Consider the following 19029-nt stretch of genomic DNA (forward strand, 5'->3'; position numbering starts at 1 on the left):
CAAGTGAACAGTGATTAGGTGCTGCTATCTGCTCCTTCTTCCTTTTGCCTTACATCCTCCTCTTTTTTCAAAGAGTGAATGTGTGTCTCCCGTCAGCTCACATGGCTCAGACAGAGCCTGTTGGGGGGGGGCCCTGTTTCTTCAGCAAACACATCAATGTCCTACAAAGTAAGGGGGGTCCTGCTGGACAGAGCTACTGGGAGCCCCAATGCTCAGCAGCTCAATAACTGAGCAGAATTTGGCTCTGAGGACATCAAGCAAACACACTGCAAATGGCACTTTTATTTACTTGCCTTCATGTCCCTTCCCCCAACTGCCTTCATTTATTGGGATCTGCAGTGCCATTTCCAGGAGCCCCATGGCAACAGCAGACCTTGTCAATGGGGAGACAACTTTCTCATGATGTCACCATGCTTTGGTGACTGGTCGTCTGAAGAACTTTGATGAGGCACTCACTGAAATATCATGACTGATATTTTCTTTTGGACAGATGTAAGAACACAAACTTTAGATTTTGGTATGAAAACTAACAGGTCAAGTTTTTTTTTTTTACTAACAGCACAATCCTGTTTTCTCTCATCAACGTTGGACCATTGAAGCAAATTTCACCAATCGCAATAACGAAAGCTCCTCCTCTCAGTGCAGCTCACTTGACTTAATCTTAGCTTTGAATGAGTGTGTTGTTGCATGTACTACATAACCTGTCATTCATCAACACTTGCTTCTTGTCTGTTTGTGACAGCCGAATCTGCCTATTCTCCTCTGCTCTTAGCACTGTCAGACTCACGGTCAAGCTGGCGGATCTGCTGTTTGCACAGTTCACTAAGCACCAGTGGCTTTGCCTTGTTGGTGGACTCCTCCGTGGCAACCAGCCCAGCACCCGCTGACCTCTGACCTGGGTTGTGGCCTTTGGAGGCAAGGAGAAAAAACGGTTTCTGTCTAAATTCTACGATTAGAATTTGGAGGAGACAGGGATGTGCCCTCTAGCCTCTGTAGGAACTCACATCTTTAGTCATGGTGGAGGAGGGGGGCAAAGATCATCAGCCCATGGCGAGACAAGTGTGTAACGTGATGAATTGTCTAATTGAAGATGTGATGTTTGATGGATGTCTAAATGAGGAGCATAATAGGTAGTGTGATGGATAGGTAGGAAGTGAACACTTATTATCACCCAGGAGCGGATGTGAGCTGTTTGCTTTTAGGGAACAGATTGTCCCAACATGATGGATAGTTTCTTGAGGGCCAAAGAGTCTGATGTAGATGCACTGTTGTTTAGTTTTGGATCATTTCTGGGGCTGTTAACAACTGATGAGGTACATACATATCCAAACACCACTGAAAACGTAGCTTCAACCAAAATGATTCAATTCAACTATTTGCAATTTGCATTTATTTATCTTTTGCCGAGTGGCGCATTTTAACATAAGCGAGAGACCATACATTACCGTAGGTTTGCAGTCTTTGTCTTGTGATGTCGTGTGATCTTTGCTAAACCAAAGTAGAGCAGAACGATTTGAGCTTGCTTCTTCATCACATACCAATACACAAATCAACAGTGGAACTGTGTAATTTAGTACAGCATTGGTGGAATTTAGAGTCTGTCACACACTACAGGAGCAGAGGAATTTTATTAAAATCATTATTGCCTGTAAAACTAGCGTGTTGAGTTCTGAGCTGTGGCAGCAGTTATCAAGTGGACAAGTTTTGTCAACAGCTGAACGGTCAGCTAGTAAAAAGTGGCTGAGTCGACGAGGAAAGTGAATCGGTAGGGTGTCACACACTCGTAAATGTAGCTGTTTCGCATAGTGGCATAGCACAGGTGACAGCCAGTGACCCTTAGTCAGAGTTCAGGACCCTATTACGTATTCAAGGATGAACTCCAAATTAATCTGTTGGATAACTCCTCAAAGGCACTGCCAAAAGAAAACCTCAAAGTCAAACTACAACTTTGCTTTTCAGCCTGTGAAAATAAACTACTGGCAATGACACGAGAAAAGGAGGAGGAAAAAAAAAGGCTATTTTGATAAATGAGACCACAAATATGAAATTAAAAATCTATTGAAGAAGAATATTTATTTTGTTCTCTCTGACTTAGTCTGTTTTACTCCTGTTGGAGTGTTTCCAGTCTCCAGCTCCAGTAGCTTCTTGAGCTTTGTGTGCTCAGGTTGCACCACAGTCACATCAGATTTACGCAGTAGCAGACTGATGAGACAAGTGCTCAGTGGTGTGACATAATGCGTAGATTCTGGATTATGGCCGCTCTGCTCTGGAATGCATGACATGTCTCAGTGGAGAACTCATAGAAGCCTCACAGTGTGCTGACAGTGAATTTTTCCTTTGTCCAGTGACTTAAACAAATGTGAAGCTGCTGAAATATACAATCTTAGTTTCTTTCCTTCCTCTGTTTCTAAGGTTACAGCAGACCATTAAAGTTATTTTCAAATGTTAACATTAGATATCTTGGTTCTTTAAATATATGCAAGACTGACTGTTACATTGCATTTTAAATTTTATTTTTTTTTTAAGTTTTAAAACTTCCTGCAACATCTTGGTGCTTTTAATGTATAAGTAGACAGGGGCCAGCATGGGAAAAGGTTAAGGTTGTGGCTGAAAAGACTGCGTAAACTATAAAGTATATTCGAGAACACTTATAAAATTAAAATGCAGCTTATACTATATTCAAAATAGCCTAGTTTGGATGCACAACATTTTATTGATAATACCAGTGCAGGAACTTTACTGGAGTACTTTTACAGAATGATAGTGATGCATTTACTTAAGTAAAAACTCTGAACACTGCAATTTGTTACAACACAGTAGCAGGGTTGCAAAATGGCTGTGCATTGCCGGTCCAAGCCCGGTAGAAATTGGGGAGGCTTGCTTCAGGAAGGGCATCCGGCGTAAAAATTGTGCCAAATCAACATGCAGACAATGATCCGCCGTGGCGACCCTGAACTCACGGGATAAGCCGAAAGGACAAGAAAAAATAAAAAATGTGGCAAAGTAAATGATTATCTCAGACACACCCACAGAAAGAAGCACAAGTGACCCCTTCTTTTTAGACAGATGCTGCCCCCCACAGGAAGAAAGTCTCCTGTTGCAGCTGGATGCATTGTGTCGTTGCTGCATAGGCCGAATCGTAACAATGAAAACGTTGAGGCCTGGGTACATTCCTTTATGTATGTAAGCACTGATGGAGCACTTATGTACAACATTAGCCCACAAACCAAAGCCATAATAACAGCGCAAGCACAGAAAGTCTCTCTACAATCCCAGAGAGACAGCTCATATTTCCAGCCATTGTGAATTGTAGATTCATGCTGTAGTCATAACAAAGCCTGCACAAGACTGACACTGCATAATAAAAGGGCTGATATTGTGCTCATTTGAACTACAGACACGTTATCCATGCCGACAGATGAATTGAGTTTGTCAAACACAACCGTGGATCTATCCAATAGTACAGCAGTGTGCAAGGCATGCCTGTCCACAGACATGAGTAAATTAAAAAGCAAAACAAATGCGCAGACACAGACTTTTACCCTGCTGAAGCTGAAAAATTATAACTAGTTTCTCTCCCAAAGACAACAGTGACCCCATAAGGAAAAGTAACCACACTCAAGTTTTCTGCTAAGAGCGATTTGGCAGCGCATGTACTTAAAAACTTATCAGTATATCCACAAGAGTTAGGTTTTCAGCGAGTTTTGGGAGGATATTTCATACCAAATTTAAAGAGAAAACAATGTTCCACAGATCAGGTTTAGTTCATGACAGTTGGAAAGAAATCCAGTAATAAAATAACAGGTCTCAGTGTGTGGGGGATCTGTGAGGTTGTTTATAATGGGCCTGTGAACAATGATGACCTTTAACTTATTTAAGTGATCACATGCAAGAACGTTGTCCTATATCTTCAGGATTTACATCTTAAAAACACTTTCATCTCCGAAACACTTACGGCTAATTAGGAAAAAGTAGAATAAAAAAGGGTCATGTTTTGTTTTATTACATACAGCACTTACAGTGGAAAATAATTTCAGCCATTTAATAAACTGTGTGAAGAATGACTTTTATACACATAGTGTACATGTTTCAGTGGAAGATACAGATTCTAGTCATTCTGGCACATTTACAGATCAGCAATGGGTTTATGTGGCCAGTAAGGATATTTCACTTTGTCCAGCTTTGTTTCCGGGAAGGCCTCGTTCAAGTCTTCGATTGTCATCTGGTCAAATGGAATCATGTTTCCAAATTTGTCCAGCTGGGGAAGAAAGAACAGAAAATAAGAACAGATCAGGAATTTAAAGTTTTTCCAATGAGATCTGGTAAATTAAAAGTGGGTGGAGCAAATGTATTCTTTCTACTGTACACTATAATACATTTGTTTACATACAGTTGCAATAGATACAATTTTTGGATTGTGATAAAGTACTAAAACTTGTGACAAGTTAGAATAATAGGATCAACATTTTCCCAAAAGCAGACACCTTTTGTACTCACCTCTTTTTCATACTGAGCAATACGAGCTTTGGAAGCTTCAATATATGCAACCGCGGTTTTGTGCTTGAGAACAAAAATAATCAGAAAACAAAGAAGAATTACTGAGTTTTGCAGAGACCATTAATTCAGATTTTGCACACTACACAAAGCCACATGGGCTACTTTCCTTGCTAACACCATAACAGCATATATAAACGTATATAAAAAGAATTCAGGAGGAAACACAGCAACACTCACTGCTTCTGCCTCCTGAGCATCGATAAGTGCTGTCTGAGTGTCTACAGGCTCAGGAACCTTCAGAGCATTGAACTGAGAAGAGAAAAAGTTGATACACAAATTACTTTACCTGCTGTTACAGTCAAGCAGTGGATAGAGTGATTTCAAAAAAGACTCAAAAGGATCATTTTACTGTTAAAAGATTTTAACCCCCTTTTTAGGATCACAATGAAGTAAAATTGAGTGCTAATAAATATAATCTTCAGTTACCTTCTTTTCAAACTCATCCACCATACCAGCTTTAGCCACTACAGACCTGTAGTAGCTCCATTCAATAGCGGCAGGTTTCTCAGACAAAGAGGTGAGCCTGTGAACACCGACCATGTGGTTACTAACAAGCGGCAGTACTTTGCACTTACTGTTACTGTAAGTCCAAAACATATGTACAGATTGACAGAAATTGTGAACTGTAGAATTATGGAAATTCAGTTGGCATTAGTTAGATTTTCACCGTTACATGAGACAAACAGTCTCATAAAGACTGTGTCCTAAAAATCCCATAAACCCTACTTTTAGACTATAAATTATAAATTTCTATCTTATCGGTACCCAAAGCACTGTACCATCGCTCCTCATTCACCAGTTCACACACCCACACAAATGACAGCAGCAAGAAAACAAAACAACACACACCCTACATTAAACATAAAAAGGAACAAAAAAAAAAAAGAAAGAAAGAAAGAAAGAAAGATGGAATGCAAAAGCAAACACGGAGAATACAAACTTTGCAGCAATGGCATCGCTTCGCGTCTTCAGGTTGTTGAACATGGTCCTCTGGTTGGGTGGCACCCTCTCTGCAAAGGTCAGCCAGTCAATGGCCTTCAGGGCAGTTCGTCTTCCGGCCATTCTGCAGGATGTATAATCTAAGAGTCATGGAAAGGTTAACGTTTCACTTATGAACAAAATCAGTAGCCTCAGAACTAAACAAACAAACAAACAAACAAACAAAACAAAACACACCTCAATGTTATCTCTTTATTCAAATTTCACACTTGTCATTTGCTTATATCTGCCCTCTCTGTGTCGTCTTCCAGACTGTGTTATTTATTTGTATGGGTTATTTTCGTATTTAACACTGCATCTGAACCGTTTACGGTAACGTTAGCAAACAGAGCTAACTTGAGTATGGCCAGGACGACAACATGGACGGACGGAATGAAGGCAGTTTTCATTTTGTCACTTTGTAAAAATACATAAATAAGTAATCTGTTTGATGATTAAGCGATAGTAGAGTGAAAACAAATTATTATTAACAGTTAAATAGGTTAACCTTACCTCACCGCTAATGAGACAGCTTAACCGGTGACGCCGACAGGAAACGGAAATACGACTTTGACGTTACTTTGCCAGTCAGCAAGGCGAAGCTGAAAACTGATGGTTCAAATGCTGTGATCACAGTTCAGGATAAGAGCACACACAACTTAAACTGTTATAGAGAAAAAACTTTAGTCAAGCACATTCAGCTCGCTTTGTTTTTAAAGCTTTCACCGGAAGTGACCACCACAAAGAGAACCTCATTACGGTTCTTCAAACAGAGACCTGGTTCACAGATTTATACAAGGTTTAATCAGTGTTTTACATTTTGATTTACACTTTGTAATAGATTTTTAAACAAGAATTTCACCTAGAAATTTAGTACATTTTGTATTGCAGGATGACCTGCGTTATTCACATTTACTGCCCCCCAGTGGTCGCATTGAGGAACTACCACACCGTTGTACTCCAATAAAAATGAAATCCCATTGAAAGAAATTTATATTTATTTGGTTTGAGTGTGACAAATGTAATACATTCACCGGTTATGTTTTCTGGCTAAAAACAAACAAAAACAATCACCAAGAGATTGATCTAGATTCACAAATCCCAGACCCCTCCAGTCTCCCAAAAGCACTCAGAAGGGTGGTGATAGCAGGCCAATGTAGAACTGTTGTGTATGCACTTGATATCATATACAGATACAGCCTACTTTTTTGATATACTGACTGACTGAGATGTGTTTATCATAAATCCGATTTTCTGGACAGGAAATTGATTATAGTAGCTGGATGTTGCCAGTATTTTCCCACATTTTGATAAGACTAGAAAGCATATACCTGCAGAGGACATTTGTCTGTGTTTTGATCCATTGTTGCGTTACCATACCTCAGTGTTCACAAAATATACACTCGCTGGCCACTTTATTAGGTACACCTATACAATATAATGCAATCCAATTCAGCAGCTCTGCCATGAATTCTACATTTGCAGAAAACACTATAAGAAGAGATGGTTCTAAAGTTTTAGCCCCCTCATTCAGATTAAACGATTGGATTGCTGCCAGTATTAAATTGTCGAAAACAACTTCCTGTGCACTAAAACCAAATAGATATACACTCACAATCCTCAGAAACACTTTCTGACCAGCATGTCCATGGAACTTTCTCCATCTCTCTGTTTCCCCTTACTGTGGGCCGGAGCCTGGACATCACAATCCAGCTCTAACCTGGCTGTGAAGCTATGGTCTCCCTGCAGGACGGCATTTGAAAAACCTTTGCACTGCTGCAACAAGATGTCCATCCATCCACTCATAACCTGTAACTGCTTATAGTGTTTAGGGTCCAAGTGAGGCTGGAGCCCATCCCAGTTGTCTTTGTGCAAGAGGCGGGATACACCCTGGACAGTTCGGCAGTCGATTTTAGGTTCAACACAGTGAGACACACACAGACAGACAACCATTTACACTCACATTAACACCTACGGGCAATTTAGAGGCACTAATTAACCTAACATGCATATCTTGGAAACCGGAGTACCCAGAAGCCGACAGAAAGGCTACAGCCAGCCAGGATTGAAAATGGGGATTTTCTAGCTGTGAGGCGGCAGCACTAACCACTCCCCTGCTGTGCTGCCCTGCAGCAAAATGTGCATCTCAGATTTTGTGTTTATAGCTTTCAGAAGGTGCTATACATACTGTATAAAAAAAGTATGCAACACTGTGTAGCAGATCTCCACATTTATTTGGCACAAACACTCTAGTATCTCATAGTTTAAAATTTTAATTAGTCTGTTTCATTCTAATTTGTGACTTGTCAAATCACTGCTAAATAAAGAAAGAGAAGAAACATTGGCTCTAAATGTGGATGTGGTGTTTCAGTTGAATGACTGATGACTACAAGTAGAAATGCAGGTTTACCAGGTCATTATAATCTATTAATAGTTTACTGTTAACTGTTACAGGATGAACTATTCCGTACATGGCATGATATAATATGGTATAATTATTAAAGAATATGACGTGTATGGTATAAAATTTAAATCTCTTTGAGAAATGTCTCTGAGGACCTGTATAATAATCAGTCTGTTGTTGTCCTTGCCAGAGTCACTGAACCCAGCTTATGAGATGAAAGAAGTGGAGTTTACCTTAAATAAGATACAATGTCTGTATAATGTTCCAATTTATTAATCTACTTACTCTACATACCTACAGTACATTATACTTCTTACTTATTATATTTATTATACTCCAAAATACAACAGCATACAAATTTAAACAGCTGGCAGCTGACAATTTACTATTTTGATACTAGAATAATTACACACAGGCGTGTAAAAGTATACATTTAACAGAATTGATTTTTGGTGTCTCGGTCCAGTGCAAATCAGTGGTTTGTGCTACTCACTTCCAAACCCATATGTTCTGTGAGATGCTGAGCGAGATCTGCCCAGAACTAAACACGGATGATAAGAATCTCCAGTTACTTCTGTGCTGGGTCTGCCAGGGTTCCGGAGTTGTGATGAACAGCAGAAAGCTTGGGATGCTCCAACCAATAACCTTCAGTATTGTATTTCTTATGCTGGCAGACATGCATTTTATTACTTAGACTGACATGATACAACAGAGGTCTAACAATCAATTCATGCTATTTTTGTACTACAGGGAGTATCACAGGCAGCCACTCTTTCCCATCAAAATACTTTAAATAAAGCCAAAAAATATGTGGGAATGAGTACAGCAGTTCATGATATCATACTGGTCTTCACCTCCACTGGCTACTGCACCTGAGGCCATTTAGACAGAAACATAAAAGTGTGCTGTCCATCACAAATATGACTTCCAAATGTATATTGTTATGCATTGTCACCAACTTCTACCTTTGACTTTTTTTTTTGGTGCAACGTCAACTACAGCACTCCTAAAATGTTTACTGACAGGCTTAGCCAATAAGATACGGATCACTGAAAATATGATAGTAATAGTGAGCATATAAATGCCCCTATGCAGTTACATAGCCAGCATAAAAAGTCTGGGTTACTGGTGGATTGAAGGATGCATAAAAGACGTGATCATACATGGAGATGAAAACATCTACCGTGCTGAAAAACAGCAATTTCTTAACACACACCCTAAAGTGCAGGAAGTGCTGATAAAATTCAGAAGGGTTAGTTCACTAGAGGGCAGCAAAGCATCTCTTAATTTTTGATGGCAAAGCTCCACCATCAAGCTCTAGACTTGTCTGTCCTGTGTGGGGACTGACTATTTTTGTTGATATCGTAGATAATTAGTACATTATTGGGGTCTGTACTTATGATGCAGTTCACAGGTCATGCAGTTTTTCTGTTTTGCAGGTGGTTGGAGTGGAATATAAGAGGCTGGGTGAGCAGTTGTGTTCCAATCTGGCTGAGAGAGTGCCAAACCTCCGGGACAGAGGAGATTAAAGTTCTCTGCCAAGGCCAGGTGAGAGTAGGTAAATCTCCCAAAAGCTCAACATACAGCATGCAACCACAGAACATGGCCAAAAAATACGTATTTTTTATTTTTTTTTGCTTTTTCCTTTTTTAAGATTTCTCCCTTTAAATTACCACACTATCTGTAGACCGCTACCCCCTCACATTATCTGGAAACACCATTATGACCACAATGTTGTTCTATGAGGCATCTAATTAAAATTAAAGTTGCTCTTATGCTTTTTTTCAGATTTAAGATCAAAAATACATGAAGAAGCTGGGTCTTTAATGATTGACTGATGGACTCGAAGTGCACCCTGGGAGTCTGAAGAGGGACTTAACTGAATGGTTGCAACACTCACTGTAACTAATAATGTTGCTCTCCTCTTTCTTTTTAGCTGCTTAAATGTTTATCACAACTTATGACCTAAACAATGAACCACTCTCTTTGAGCTTGATAGTTAATTACTCACACCAAAGTGAGAAATTAACTATCAAGCTCAAAGAGCTAGAATAGTTAGCAAAAGTGAATAACTTTTAATATTGCGATGGAAGCTGCAGAAAATGTCTTTTTTAAACACAAAGTACATGATACAGTATATTTATCATCTCAATCTTTATTAACTTAATTTTGACCAAAAAAAAAAATAAAAATGATATCATAGCTGGCTTCAATGGCTTTAACCACTGTACAATAGTAAAACTGAAAACATGCCATACAGAATCTGAAATAAATAGGACATTAATGCCAAATGTCAGTATGTACAAATGTGGTAGGCAAATTACAATCGTTGCAAGCTATACAACTCATTTTAGTAACAGGCTCATAGTCTACCCAAAATGACAACTTCTTGTTAAATAACAATGAATACTAAAGGCTTCCAATTATGCTTGACAATATCAAAATAGTGACACAAACGTATGGAAAGGAAAAATGTGTGGGCAAAATAAAGAAAACTTTGTGACGTGTCAATATTCCACCTGCTAAAAATCTGATAGTCAGGTCAACTCAACGTTAGGGTTACACAAAACCCGAAAACCAGCAGAAGTGCTGCTTGACACAAAGGCCACACTGGAACACATACACCAGCCAAAATAAACAAGACGCTTTCAAAAAAGATCCTTGAGTCAGTTTTGCTTTGCTTTGAGTACTCTTTTGTGCAAGTGGGAGATTTCTAAAACCAAATTCACTTAGTTGCAGTACAGAACCACATTCAGAATGAGGTAAATAAGTCTGTCAGAAGACTTCACAAAATCTACACATTAAAAGAAATCAAAATGGTTCCCTCGAATGTCAGTGACACTCAACTGCAGCAAATCTGTGAGAAGAAGTTCAAGGGCAGATTTAACTCAGAGGACTAAATCAGCGAATATGCTGAACATTTACTAGTAAGACTCCTTCCATATTACTTACAGCAAGTAACCAGTGACAAGAGAAACAACTAAACTATGGCTACAAGGCTTTAAACAAACACTGACTTCAGTCGTGGGTAAGGGGGCCAACTGTTCCTCTCTAACCCCAATTTTACATATGCAAACATACAAGAAGATTGCAAATAGGAAATATTGCATTTTAAAGCATACTGTGAGATAAATTAATTAATATATGAACACATCCCTTTTAAATACAGTACATTCTACATTGAAATTTGTTTAGCTGTGCAATGTCTGGAGAAAATACAAGAAAGATTAAGAAGAAGATTAAGAGAAAGATGTTAAGGACCTTTTGTCAAAAAGAGTAGCTTTCAGATGAAAAGCTAAAAGAGGAATATAGTTACTGTGCCTGTTCAGAGTTGCCATCTAGACAGCAACGCATTGCACTGATATCCATACAAGCACAATACAGCTCTAGGCACATGCAAGTTTGTTGCAGGAACATTTGCACCTACTCATAGATGGACTTACAGCTGCAAACTGGATGAAGGTTATTTGTATAGTAAAGCCTATTTTCTCACATCAATTTCAAAAATGCACAATCCCAAAACACACACGCACACCACTCTTCCTTCCACTCTCGCAAGCTCTCTTTCACACATTCACACTCACGGGGGCTAGCGCACACTGTAACGGTCGTTCAAGTATCCTCTCGTTTCAGTAGGGGGTTTTGTAGCCGGGGGATACATCACACACTCAGAGGCAGCAAACCTGGAGGAGACACAGCTCTGGACGATGCCATTGAAGTCAAGGAGCTGGGGTCCAATCCATTAACAGTCCTACATTTGTTAAAGTCATACTTGATGTTAGCAAACACAGACACAATAAGAAATATGCATACTACCATGGAAAATAAATTTTGCATAGTTTGAGTTGTTGTGTGAACTTTTATGCAGGCAACTCACGTTTTGTCAAAGTAAGTGCTATGTAGAGAGTGAGAGAACTTTGTGGTGCTGCTGTTGATCAGCATGCCGTTGTCAGTAGAGTACATTTTTCGTGCTGCCTGGTCTTTGGCAAAGTTCCTACAGGCGGCGAGTTTGGACTCCAAAGCCTAGGGACAAAAGAATAATCTGCATTAAACCTCACGATATGAACATTTTATTTGTTTGTTCTGTGGCTGAGAACAACGCATTTTCAGTTAACTTCATCCCCAAAATACATACAGCAAATAACAATACTGAGAGGAAAAAACAAACATTAATTTGAAAGGAATAAAAACACCTACCCCAACTTTCCTCAAAAGATCGCCAACAATGTTAAGAGCTGAGATTCTAGCAGAAGGAGTAAGGGATGAGCTGCCACAGCCATTGGTCAATGCTGGGTAATACAAACCATTATTAGCACATATAGTAAGACATTTTCCATATGCAGGCTGCAAATATGAAAGTGAGACTAATATTCACCTTTTTGGCTGATGAAGGGGAGATCTATGCTCTTTCCTACAGGTGTAGCTGGAAGTGATAAAGATGCCTGGACTGCAGAATCTATTTTGTCAATGTCCAAGGTGGGTGAGCTGGGTGCTGACATCCTATCTGTAGTCCGCTCGCGTACTGCCAGCTCTTGCCTCAGGTCTGCAAAAGACAGTAACTCATAAAATATTCCTCTACTAACACATACACACATCCCATATTGACTCAGAATGGATTCGTCTGTGCTTGTCTTTACCTCGTGCCTCATCTTTGAGCCGCTGAACAGATACTAGGAGCGATTCCTTCTCATCCAACTCACTCTCCAAGAAGGCGTTTCTCTCAATGGCCTGGTTTAAACGGGCCTCAAAGTCCTCAAGAGACACTATTGTTGCTCTGCACATAGAGAATGTGGGGAACAAGTGTTAATACCTTTAAATTTTAGTTACTGTGGCTATAAATGCTAGAATAATCACACAGTTATCATATTAATGTCACCTTTCATCGTATTATTGTAGCTAAAACACAAGATGTCTATTTCTTTGGCTGTTCTCTCTCTAATGTCATCATGACAGTTAGAGTTTATATTGTCTTAATCCTGTCAAAATAGCAACAAGTAAAATCCAACTAATCTAAATATCTACCCTGAGCTTTAGTCTTTTCCAAATGACAAATAAAATTAGGTTTTTATTGCAGTGTGATAGTCAGTCTGACCTTTTGGCTCTTTCCAGGTCATCGTTCGCTTGCTCAAGCTCCCGGACGTATTTGTGGAGCTGCTCCTTGATGCTGCGCGTCTGGCCCAGATCATCCTCTAGCATCGAAATTTCTTTATAACTCTGGGCATACTGCTGCTCCAGCTTATCCTGATAGTGATGCATAGAGTAAAGAGGACAAAGCAACTTGAGAGTGAGTGTATCATCAAAAGAGACCGCTTGTTTTTCTGAAAAATGCATGTTTTTCATTAAGGCAGGTAGTGGAAATGTACCTTTTCTATTTTACTACATGTACTACACTATTTTACTACATGTAAAACACAAAAAAAGTTATAATACCAGTAGGGGGAACCCTGCGAGTCATAACATAAAATTCCACATTATTTTCACTTTCAAAAGGGCCTTTATGTTCCCTGCAGAGGGCCTTTGGCTCATTGCCCTCTGGTACTTTACAGGGCAGTCAGTAGTTGGGCTGCATGCCTATATTGTGGCCTCTGAGGTCCAGAGACCAGAAAGGTAGACCCATAGTCTCTCTGGTACACTTGCATAGTTCTTTTTTAGCAGTAGCTGCTGTAAAAACATGCTCACATGTTGGGCCATGTGACATAACAGTGTAGCAGTAATCTAAAGTTCCTAAGGGTACTTTCTATACAGTGTGGTAATTTCCCAAACAATGTTAATGATCATCAAGTGAGCAAAGGGAACTTTCTGAGTAGTGTTAGTACCTGATGTGATAAAGAAACAAACTTGTCCTTGCAGTTTTCTATTTTCCTTCTCTTTATCCTGACATCCAATTAAGGAGTGCTCAAGGATTACCTAACAGCATAGCTTATTAACACCACCCATACAAATCAGACTTTGGACCTTGTCATCAGGAGCCAACAGAGATCAGATAACCTTGTCAGTAACCAGAGGCTATTAGTGCACTACCCAAAGAGCATAAACGCAAGTTCATTTCTAAACTAAACAAGCTACACGATCACTAGGCGCCCTTACCTTGAGGTTGGCCACCTCATTCCTCAGCCTCTCATTTTCAGTTTGTAGGTCTCGCAGGCGGTGTTCAGCCTGGCCAAGCTGTGCCTCCAACTCAGCCTCCAGTTCACGGCTCCCCTCCTGAAACTCCTGCAGCTCCTCCTGTGCATCTTGGCAACTAGATGTTAGGTACACAGACAAAGTGGGAAAATTCAATTACAGTACCATCACTGATCAGCTTGCGCATTCATTGTGCACCATTCAATTGTGCTGAGCTGACTGAATGGCCACAGCCATGAGCTCTAAAAAACTGACTAGCTTTTGTTTTGTAATATGAGTCAGGTTCAGGCATGTTCTAAGGGCTTTATCTATTGGCTAGAAATAAACCTACATGAATAGCCAGTCAGATATTTGTAGATTTCTAAACTTCAATTCTACCTCTGCGAACCAGGCAAACTCAGAATTTCGAGCTAAGCACTATACATATACAGCTGAGCTGTGAAAAGTAGGTGGTTCAGGAGCAGGTCAGAAAAACAGGCCTGATGTCATGTGTCCTTAGCTGTGGAAGGGGTTAAAGATCAGGGGTTAGGAGAAAATGAGAGGGCACAGAAACAGGATGAGCACATGAGCTAAAAAACAGGATATGTGCACAGGATTGTCACATTGGACATATGTAGGGAAATAAACATGACTTTCATTAATTGAGGCACTTATTTAACCAATTTGCAGTGACAATAATATCTTCCCTGTTTTGCGCTACATCATAGTTAATGCTGTTCTATAATCAGCTGAATTGTGCTGGAGTAATAACTTCATCGTGGCTGTACAGCAGTGGAATCCGAGTCAGTTGTTGTGCCAAGGTTGTTCAGTACATACCAGAGCCAAACAGGCAGCTTCATCAGCAGGCTGTGCCACATAACTTCTCTGCTTAAGAGCACACACTTGCTTTTCCTCATACTTTTCATGGTTTACATGGTATGTGTGTGACATAGAACATTTTTAAATGACTTGTCTGTAAAAACTGGTGTGTAACAAGTGCATTTAAACAGAAAATATAAGGGAGCTACACATTATTATTATTATAATATATATATATAAAAACTTTAGGGAGAGAACATTTAATAGGTAGGTAATAAACACTGTTGAGAATCCCTACATACAAAAACATATATGTGTAAGACAAGCGATGACTAACTATATTCTTGGGAGTTTTTTTTCCCCTGGTTTTGGTGGTTCTTCCCCTATGTACCCACAGCAGGAATTCCTTGGAAAACCACTAAGATTTTAACCCTGTATGTGCATTGTTTCGCTTCCTCTTGGAAAGAAATGCATTCTTTTACCTCAAATAAAAAAAAAAAAAATATAGTAGAACAAAGTTCAAAGATTTGCATATTGTTCACAAGCACCACTGTACTGGCCTATCAGAGGCATTTTTTTTTTTTTAAGAAATCATGATTTAGTAATGTCCCCCTTAAATAGCCACAGCTGTATGTGGCAATAATTTCAGAAAGCTTCTGTTCATTTCCCTTATATGGCCACACACACACACACACACACACACACACACACACACGTTAATTAATACTGTTATGTCATGACATACTATACATGTCAGTTCACACAGCAAAGACATTTGTACATGTTTTGTCAAACGTTAGATTTTGTAACCTACCTTTTCTTATATTTAAGAGCTTGTGACTTCCAGTAGTCCACTTCTTCGTCCTTTGTTAAAAATTTAGGAATCATTTCTGTGTCCATGTCAGGGCACCCTAAAAGTTAAAGAGACACAAAATTAGTCTTACAGCCATTTCTATTAGCTTAAAATATAAAAATCATCCAAGTCGTGATGTTTAGCTTGTAAGAAAAAAATTTTTTCTAGCTGCATCTTTTGGCAGAGCGAGGCACCGTGCATTCCCCTCTTATCTTAGAGCTGAAAAAGACAAATCAAGATTTAAACACTTCCCTCATTCCTCACTGGAGAAGATAACAGAACAGTTCACAACAACTTACTTTAAAATGACAAACAAAATAGTAGTGGCAAAGTAGTGGCTGTGTCACCCCTGTAACTGACAACATGCAATCTGCTGGTACTCACAATCAATCACAAATGAAAATGATTTACTACCCCTACCAAACAAAAAGTGTAGTTTCCAATAACGCCCAACCCAAAAAAAAAGGCGGCCAATTAATTTTTTTTCTTTTTTACAACTCAATGCCACATGGACAAAAGCTGTGTTGCTCACAGTAGCTCTGATGTTTAACAAAATCTTTCATCTTCTCTCCAGCGGGTGCAACTAAAACTGTGATTGATGTGACTCTATAACGCAGCTTTCGAGTAATTATCAAACACATCTGGAAAGAGTGTGTGTGTGTGTGTGTGTCTGTGTGAGAAATACTACTGCCCAACATTGCTGTAGTTCTAGAAATATTTATAATCTGAACTAAGCTCATAAGGATTTCCTGTAGATAGGTCCAGCAAAAAGTGGACGTAGCACAGGAAACCCTTCAGCTGTTCAAGAAAGCCACACTCAACATGTTTATTGTTGTTGCTTGTAGGGCTTCTGGAAGTTTGTTTGATTAATGTTAAACCAGTCTATACAAAAAGTTATATAGAATAGGAAAATCCAGTGCCATATGTTACTGTAGGCATTATTATTATTATATTGTGGCCAGACAGCCTAGGCTGGGCTTATGCAAGAGGGAAGATGATGGTCTAGACTCAAAGGGATGCCTAAGAGGCAGGACGGCCTGCTTTTCCCTACAAACATTCCTATGAAATGTCGTCATATAAACAAATTTACTTGCTACAGGCCCATCACGTGTCAGTACAGTGCTCTAGAAATCACAAAGCAGACAAAAATAAGATTTCGAAGCTATTACTCGCATGGTAGTTGTCAGATATGAAAGGAGCATTTTAAATTAGATCAACTCAAAGTTTTTCTTCTGACTATACACAGATATCATACTTTTCATGTAAACTACATTGCAGATTTATATTTGTTAACTGAGTGAGATTTTATGAATTCTCTTAAATTATGATTCCCATGGTAATTTAGATCAAAGGCCTAAACACTATTTAAAAGAAAAAAAAAAGACAGGATGACTATAATAAAATGCCAGGGTACTTGAATAAAATTGGGCAATAGACAGACCCTCAAAAGGTATTGCGCTGCTCCATCTTCACATGCAGGACAACAACTCACATGAGAACAAACTGGCACTGTGCTGGTAACACAATACATCACTTCAACTGAGACGTAATGGTTACATTATATTACATAACTGCCGGTGACTCTGCCGGAATATAAGACAGTTCCCGTTATCTCTTATTTCAGCATTTTTGGAGCAGTGTCAGCTGGACCTTTTAATGTATTTCTCTGTTCTAACAATACAAGGACAAGCTGGGCCCAGAGACGTCAGTTTTACTGTGGTGACTGTACACTGACTGTGCAAGTGAAGAGAGCGTTTCCTTCCCATATTCTTGTCTCTACATCCTCTTTTTGTGTTGGTTAGCTAGCTTACTAAGATAGTTGGTTCTACTTTTATTCTACAACTGGGGCCTAAGAGAGGGGTGAGGAGGATTGCACAAATACATTTCAATCTTGTTTTTTCTAATGTAAATAATAATAATAATAATAATAATAATAATAGCTTTATGGGGTGTGGTGGTGGTATTCCCCTAACCTGGGCCCACATCCCAGGCCCTTCGGTAATGGATTACCAGGAGGAGGACATGCACTTTTTAACAGTCACATGCTAGAGGTTCAGCGTAATCAATAATAAAAAAAAAAAAAAAAGACACACACACACACAACAAGATGCTTTACTCGATTCATTACAACTGACATTCATCATAAATAACTGCAAGATCATTCACAACTGCTAAACATGCTCACACACGTTATAAACTGAAACAAAATACAAACCACAAAAAGAATAAGTGTCGTTTTTAGAGCGGATTTAGCGGAACAGACACTTTATGTAGCCAGTGTAATGGCTAACGTTACTGTGAACGTGTGCCTATCTGATAACGTTACTGTGTGATTTGACAGGGCTGTACCGAGGCATTAGCGCCACGCTTTATCACGTGCGAAGAATAAAGAAAGCGCTAAATATAAAACATAAATAAAAATAAGTGGCAAGCGAAACAAAAATCAAAGCTAAGCGAACATCTCAACGCGTATCTCGAGCTCAGGCTTCTTTTTTTTTACGATTATCACCGCATAAGAGCGGCGGGGGGTGAGCACAAGTGAGCTTATTACACAAACCAGTCAAGCGTTAAACGTCTCATAATGTAACATTTTAACAGATTAATAAATTACCTCACATCAGTGTTCAAATGTCTTCCGTTTCAGTAGGTCGTTTTCCAGCCGGTATTACATCCAACACACGTATACGCACACACCTCTTGCTCTGCCCGTCGGGTGATACTGTAGCAACTGAGCTGTGTTTAGGAAATTGCCAACGCGTCTCCCGGAACCGACGTAAATCCTGACTTGTACGTACGAGCTGACGTAAATTCACGTTTACGTCAAATCTGGGCATGACCACCGTAGAACTGGATGTAGTAGAATCGGTATTTTGTAGCGCTTTTTAGAAATTGAATCACAAACCATTTATGTTAAGTGTAGAAATAACTATTTAAAACAGTTATTGCTGATCGTTCTCAAACTATATCGGAAAGAATACCTTACATATATGTAGTCTTCGTTCCTTAATTCTTGACTTGGAATGGAATTGATTAGACCCTAGAAAATAGATAATAGATAAGGCTGAAGATAGCAACAAAAAAACAAACAAACAAAAACATATGAACATAACCATCTTACATTAACCCACCTTTTACAATCGCTGTGATTGTAACAGTAACAATGTCCTTAGGTGGGTTATTTTGTTAGCAGTAACGGGAGAATGTAACACTTGGACAATAGGATACATGCATTTGACGACTTTAATAAATTTAAATGGCACTATGTGCTATTTGATAGACATATCTTGCCTTTTGTAATTTTGTCACCCAGTTTGCT

The 19029-nt window shown here is 39.2% G+C and overlaps 2 protein-coding genes across 4 annotated transcripts; both read right to left on the reverse strand.

Moving 5' to 3' along the window:
• Positions 1–3982: 3982 nt before the first annotated feature.
• atp5pd (ATP synthase peripheral stalk subunit d) lies at positions 3983–6205 on the reverse strand. Of its 2 annotated transcripts, none has more exons than XM_067477251.1 (6): positions 6049–6205; positions 5498–5636; positions 4984–5080; positions 4735–4806; positions 4498–4560; positions 3983–4258 (listed from the first exon to the last, which is right to left on the reverse strand). In XM_067477251.1, the coding sequence occupies exons 2-6, from the start codon at positions 5617–5619 to the stop codon at positions 4127–4129; spliced, it is 486 nt and encodes a 161-aa protein (XP_067333352.1). In that variant the 5' UTR covers positions 5620–5636; positions 6049–6205; the 3' UTR covers positions 3983–4126. The 2 variants fall into 2 exon arrangements, with proteins under 2 accessions (XP_067333352.1, XP_067333353.1); XM_067477252.1 differs by having other exon boundaries at positions 6054–6190.
• Positions 6206–10076: 3871 nt separating this feature from the next.
• Positions 10077–18480, reverse strand: ndel1b (nudE neurodevelopment protein 1-like 1b). 2 transcript variants are annotated; one of them, XM_067477250.1, is made up of 9 exons: positions 18330–18480; positions 15675–15771; positions 14027–14180; positions 13032–13180; positions 12577–12713; positions 12315–12482; positions 12137–12228; positions 11817–11962; positions 10077–11690 (listed from the first exon to the last, which is right to left on the reverse strand). In XM_067477250.1, the coding sequence occupies exons 2-9, from the start codon at positions 15758–15760 to the stop codon at positions 11600–11602; spliced, it is 1023 nt and encodes a 340-aa protein (XP_067333351.1). In that variant the 5' UTR covers positions 15761–15771; positions 18330–18480; the 3' UTR covers positions 10077–11599. The 2 variants fall into 2 exon arrangements, with proteins under 2 accessions (XP_067333351.1, XP_067333350.1); XM_067477249.1 differs by having other exon boundaries at positions 18325–18480.
• Positions 18481–19029: the final 549 nt, after the last annotated feature.

This window comes from Channa argus, chromosome 15 (genome assembly GCF_033026475.1).
Source record: "Channa argus isolate prfri chromosome 15, Channa argus male v1.0, whole genome shotgun sequence".
In the NCBI taxonomy this organism is placed as follows: Eukaryota; Metazoa; Chordata; class Actinopteri; order Anabantiformes; family Channidae; genus Channa; species Channa argus.

Bases quoted from the DNA above. Each gene is read 5' to 3' on its own strand.
- atp5pd (XM_067477251.1), bottom strand. From the start codon at position 5,619: ATGGCCGGAAGACGAACTGCCCTGAAGGCCATTGACTGGCTGACCTTT. The intron at 4,807-4,983 runs GTAACTGAAGAT...TTCTCTTCTCAG, and splicing joins TGGATGAGTTTGAAAAGAAG to TTCAATGCTCTGAAGGTTCC. The intron at 4,259-4,497 runs GTGAGTACAAAA...TTTCTTCCCCAG, and splicing joins TTGCTCAGTATGAAAAAGAG to CTGGACAAATTTGGAAACAT.
- ndel1b (XM_067477250.1), bottom strand. From the start codon at position 15,760: ATGGACACAGAAATGATTCCTAAATTTTTAACAAAGGACGAAGAAGTG. The intron at 13,181-14,026 runs GTAAGGGCGCCT...CATCACTATCAG, and splicing joins ATGAGGTGGCCAACCTCAAG to GATAAGCTGGAGCAGCAGTA. The intron at 12,714-13,031 runs GTCAGACTGACT...CTCTATGTGCAG, and splicing joins GACCTGGAAAGAGCCAAAAG to AGCAACAATAGTGTCTCTTG.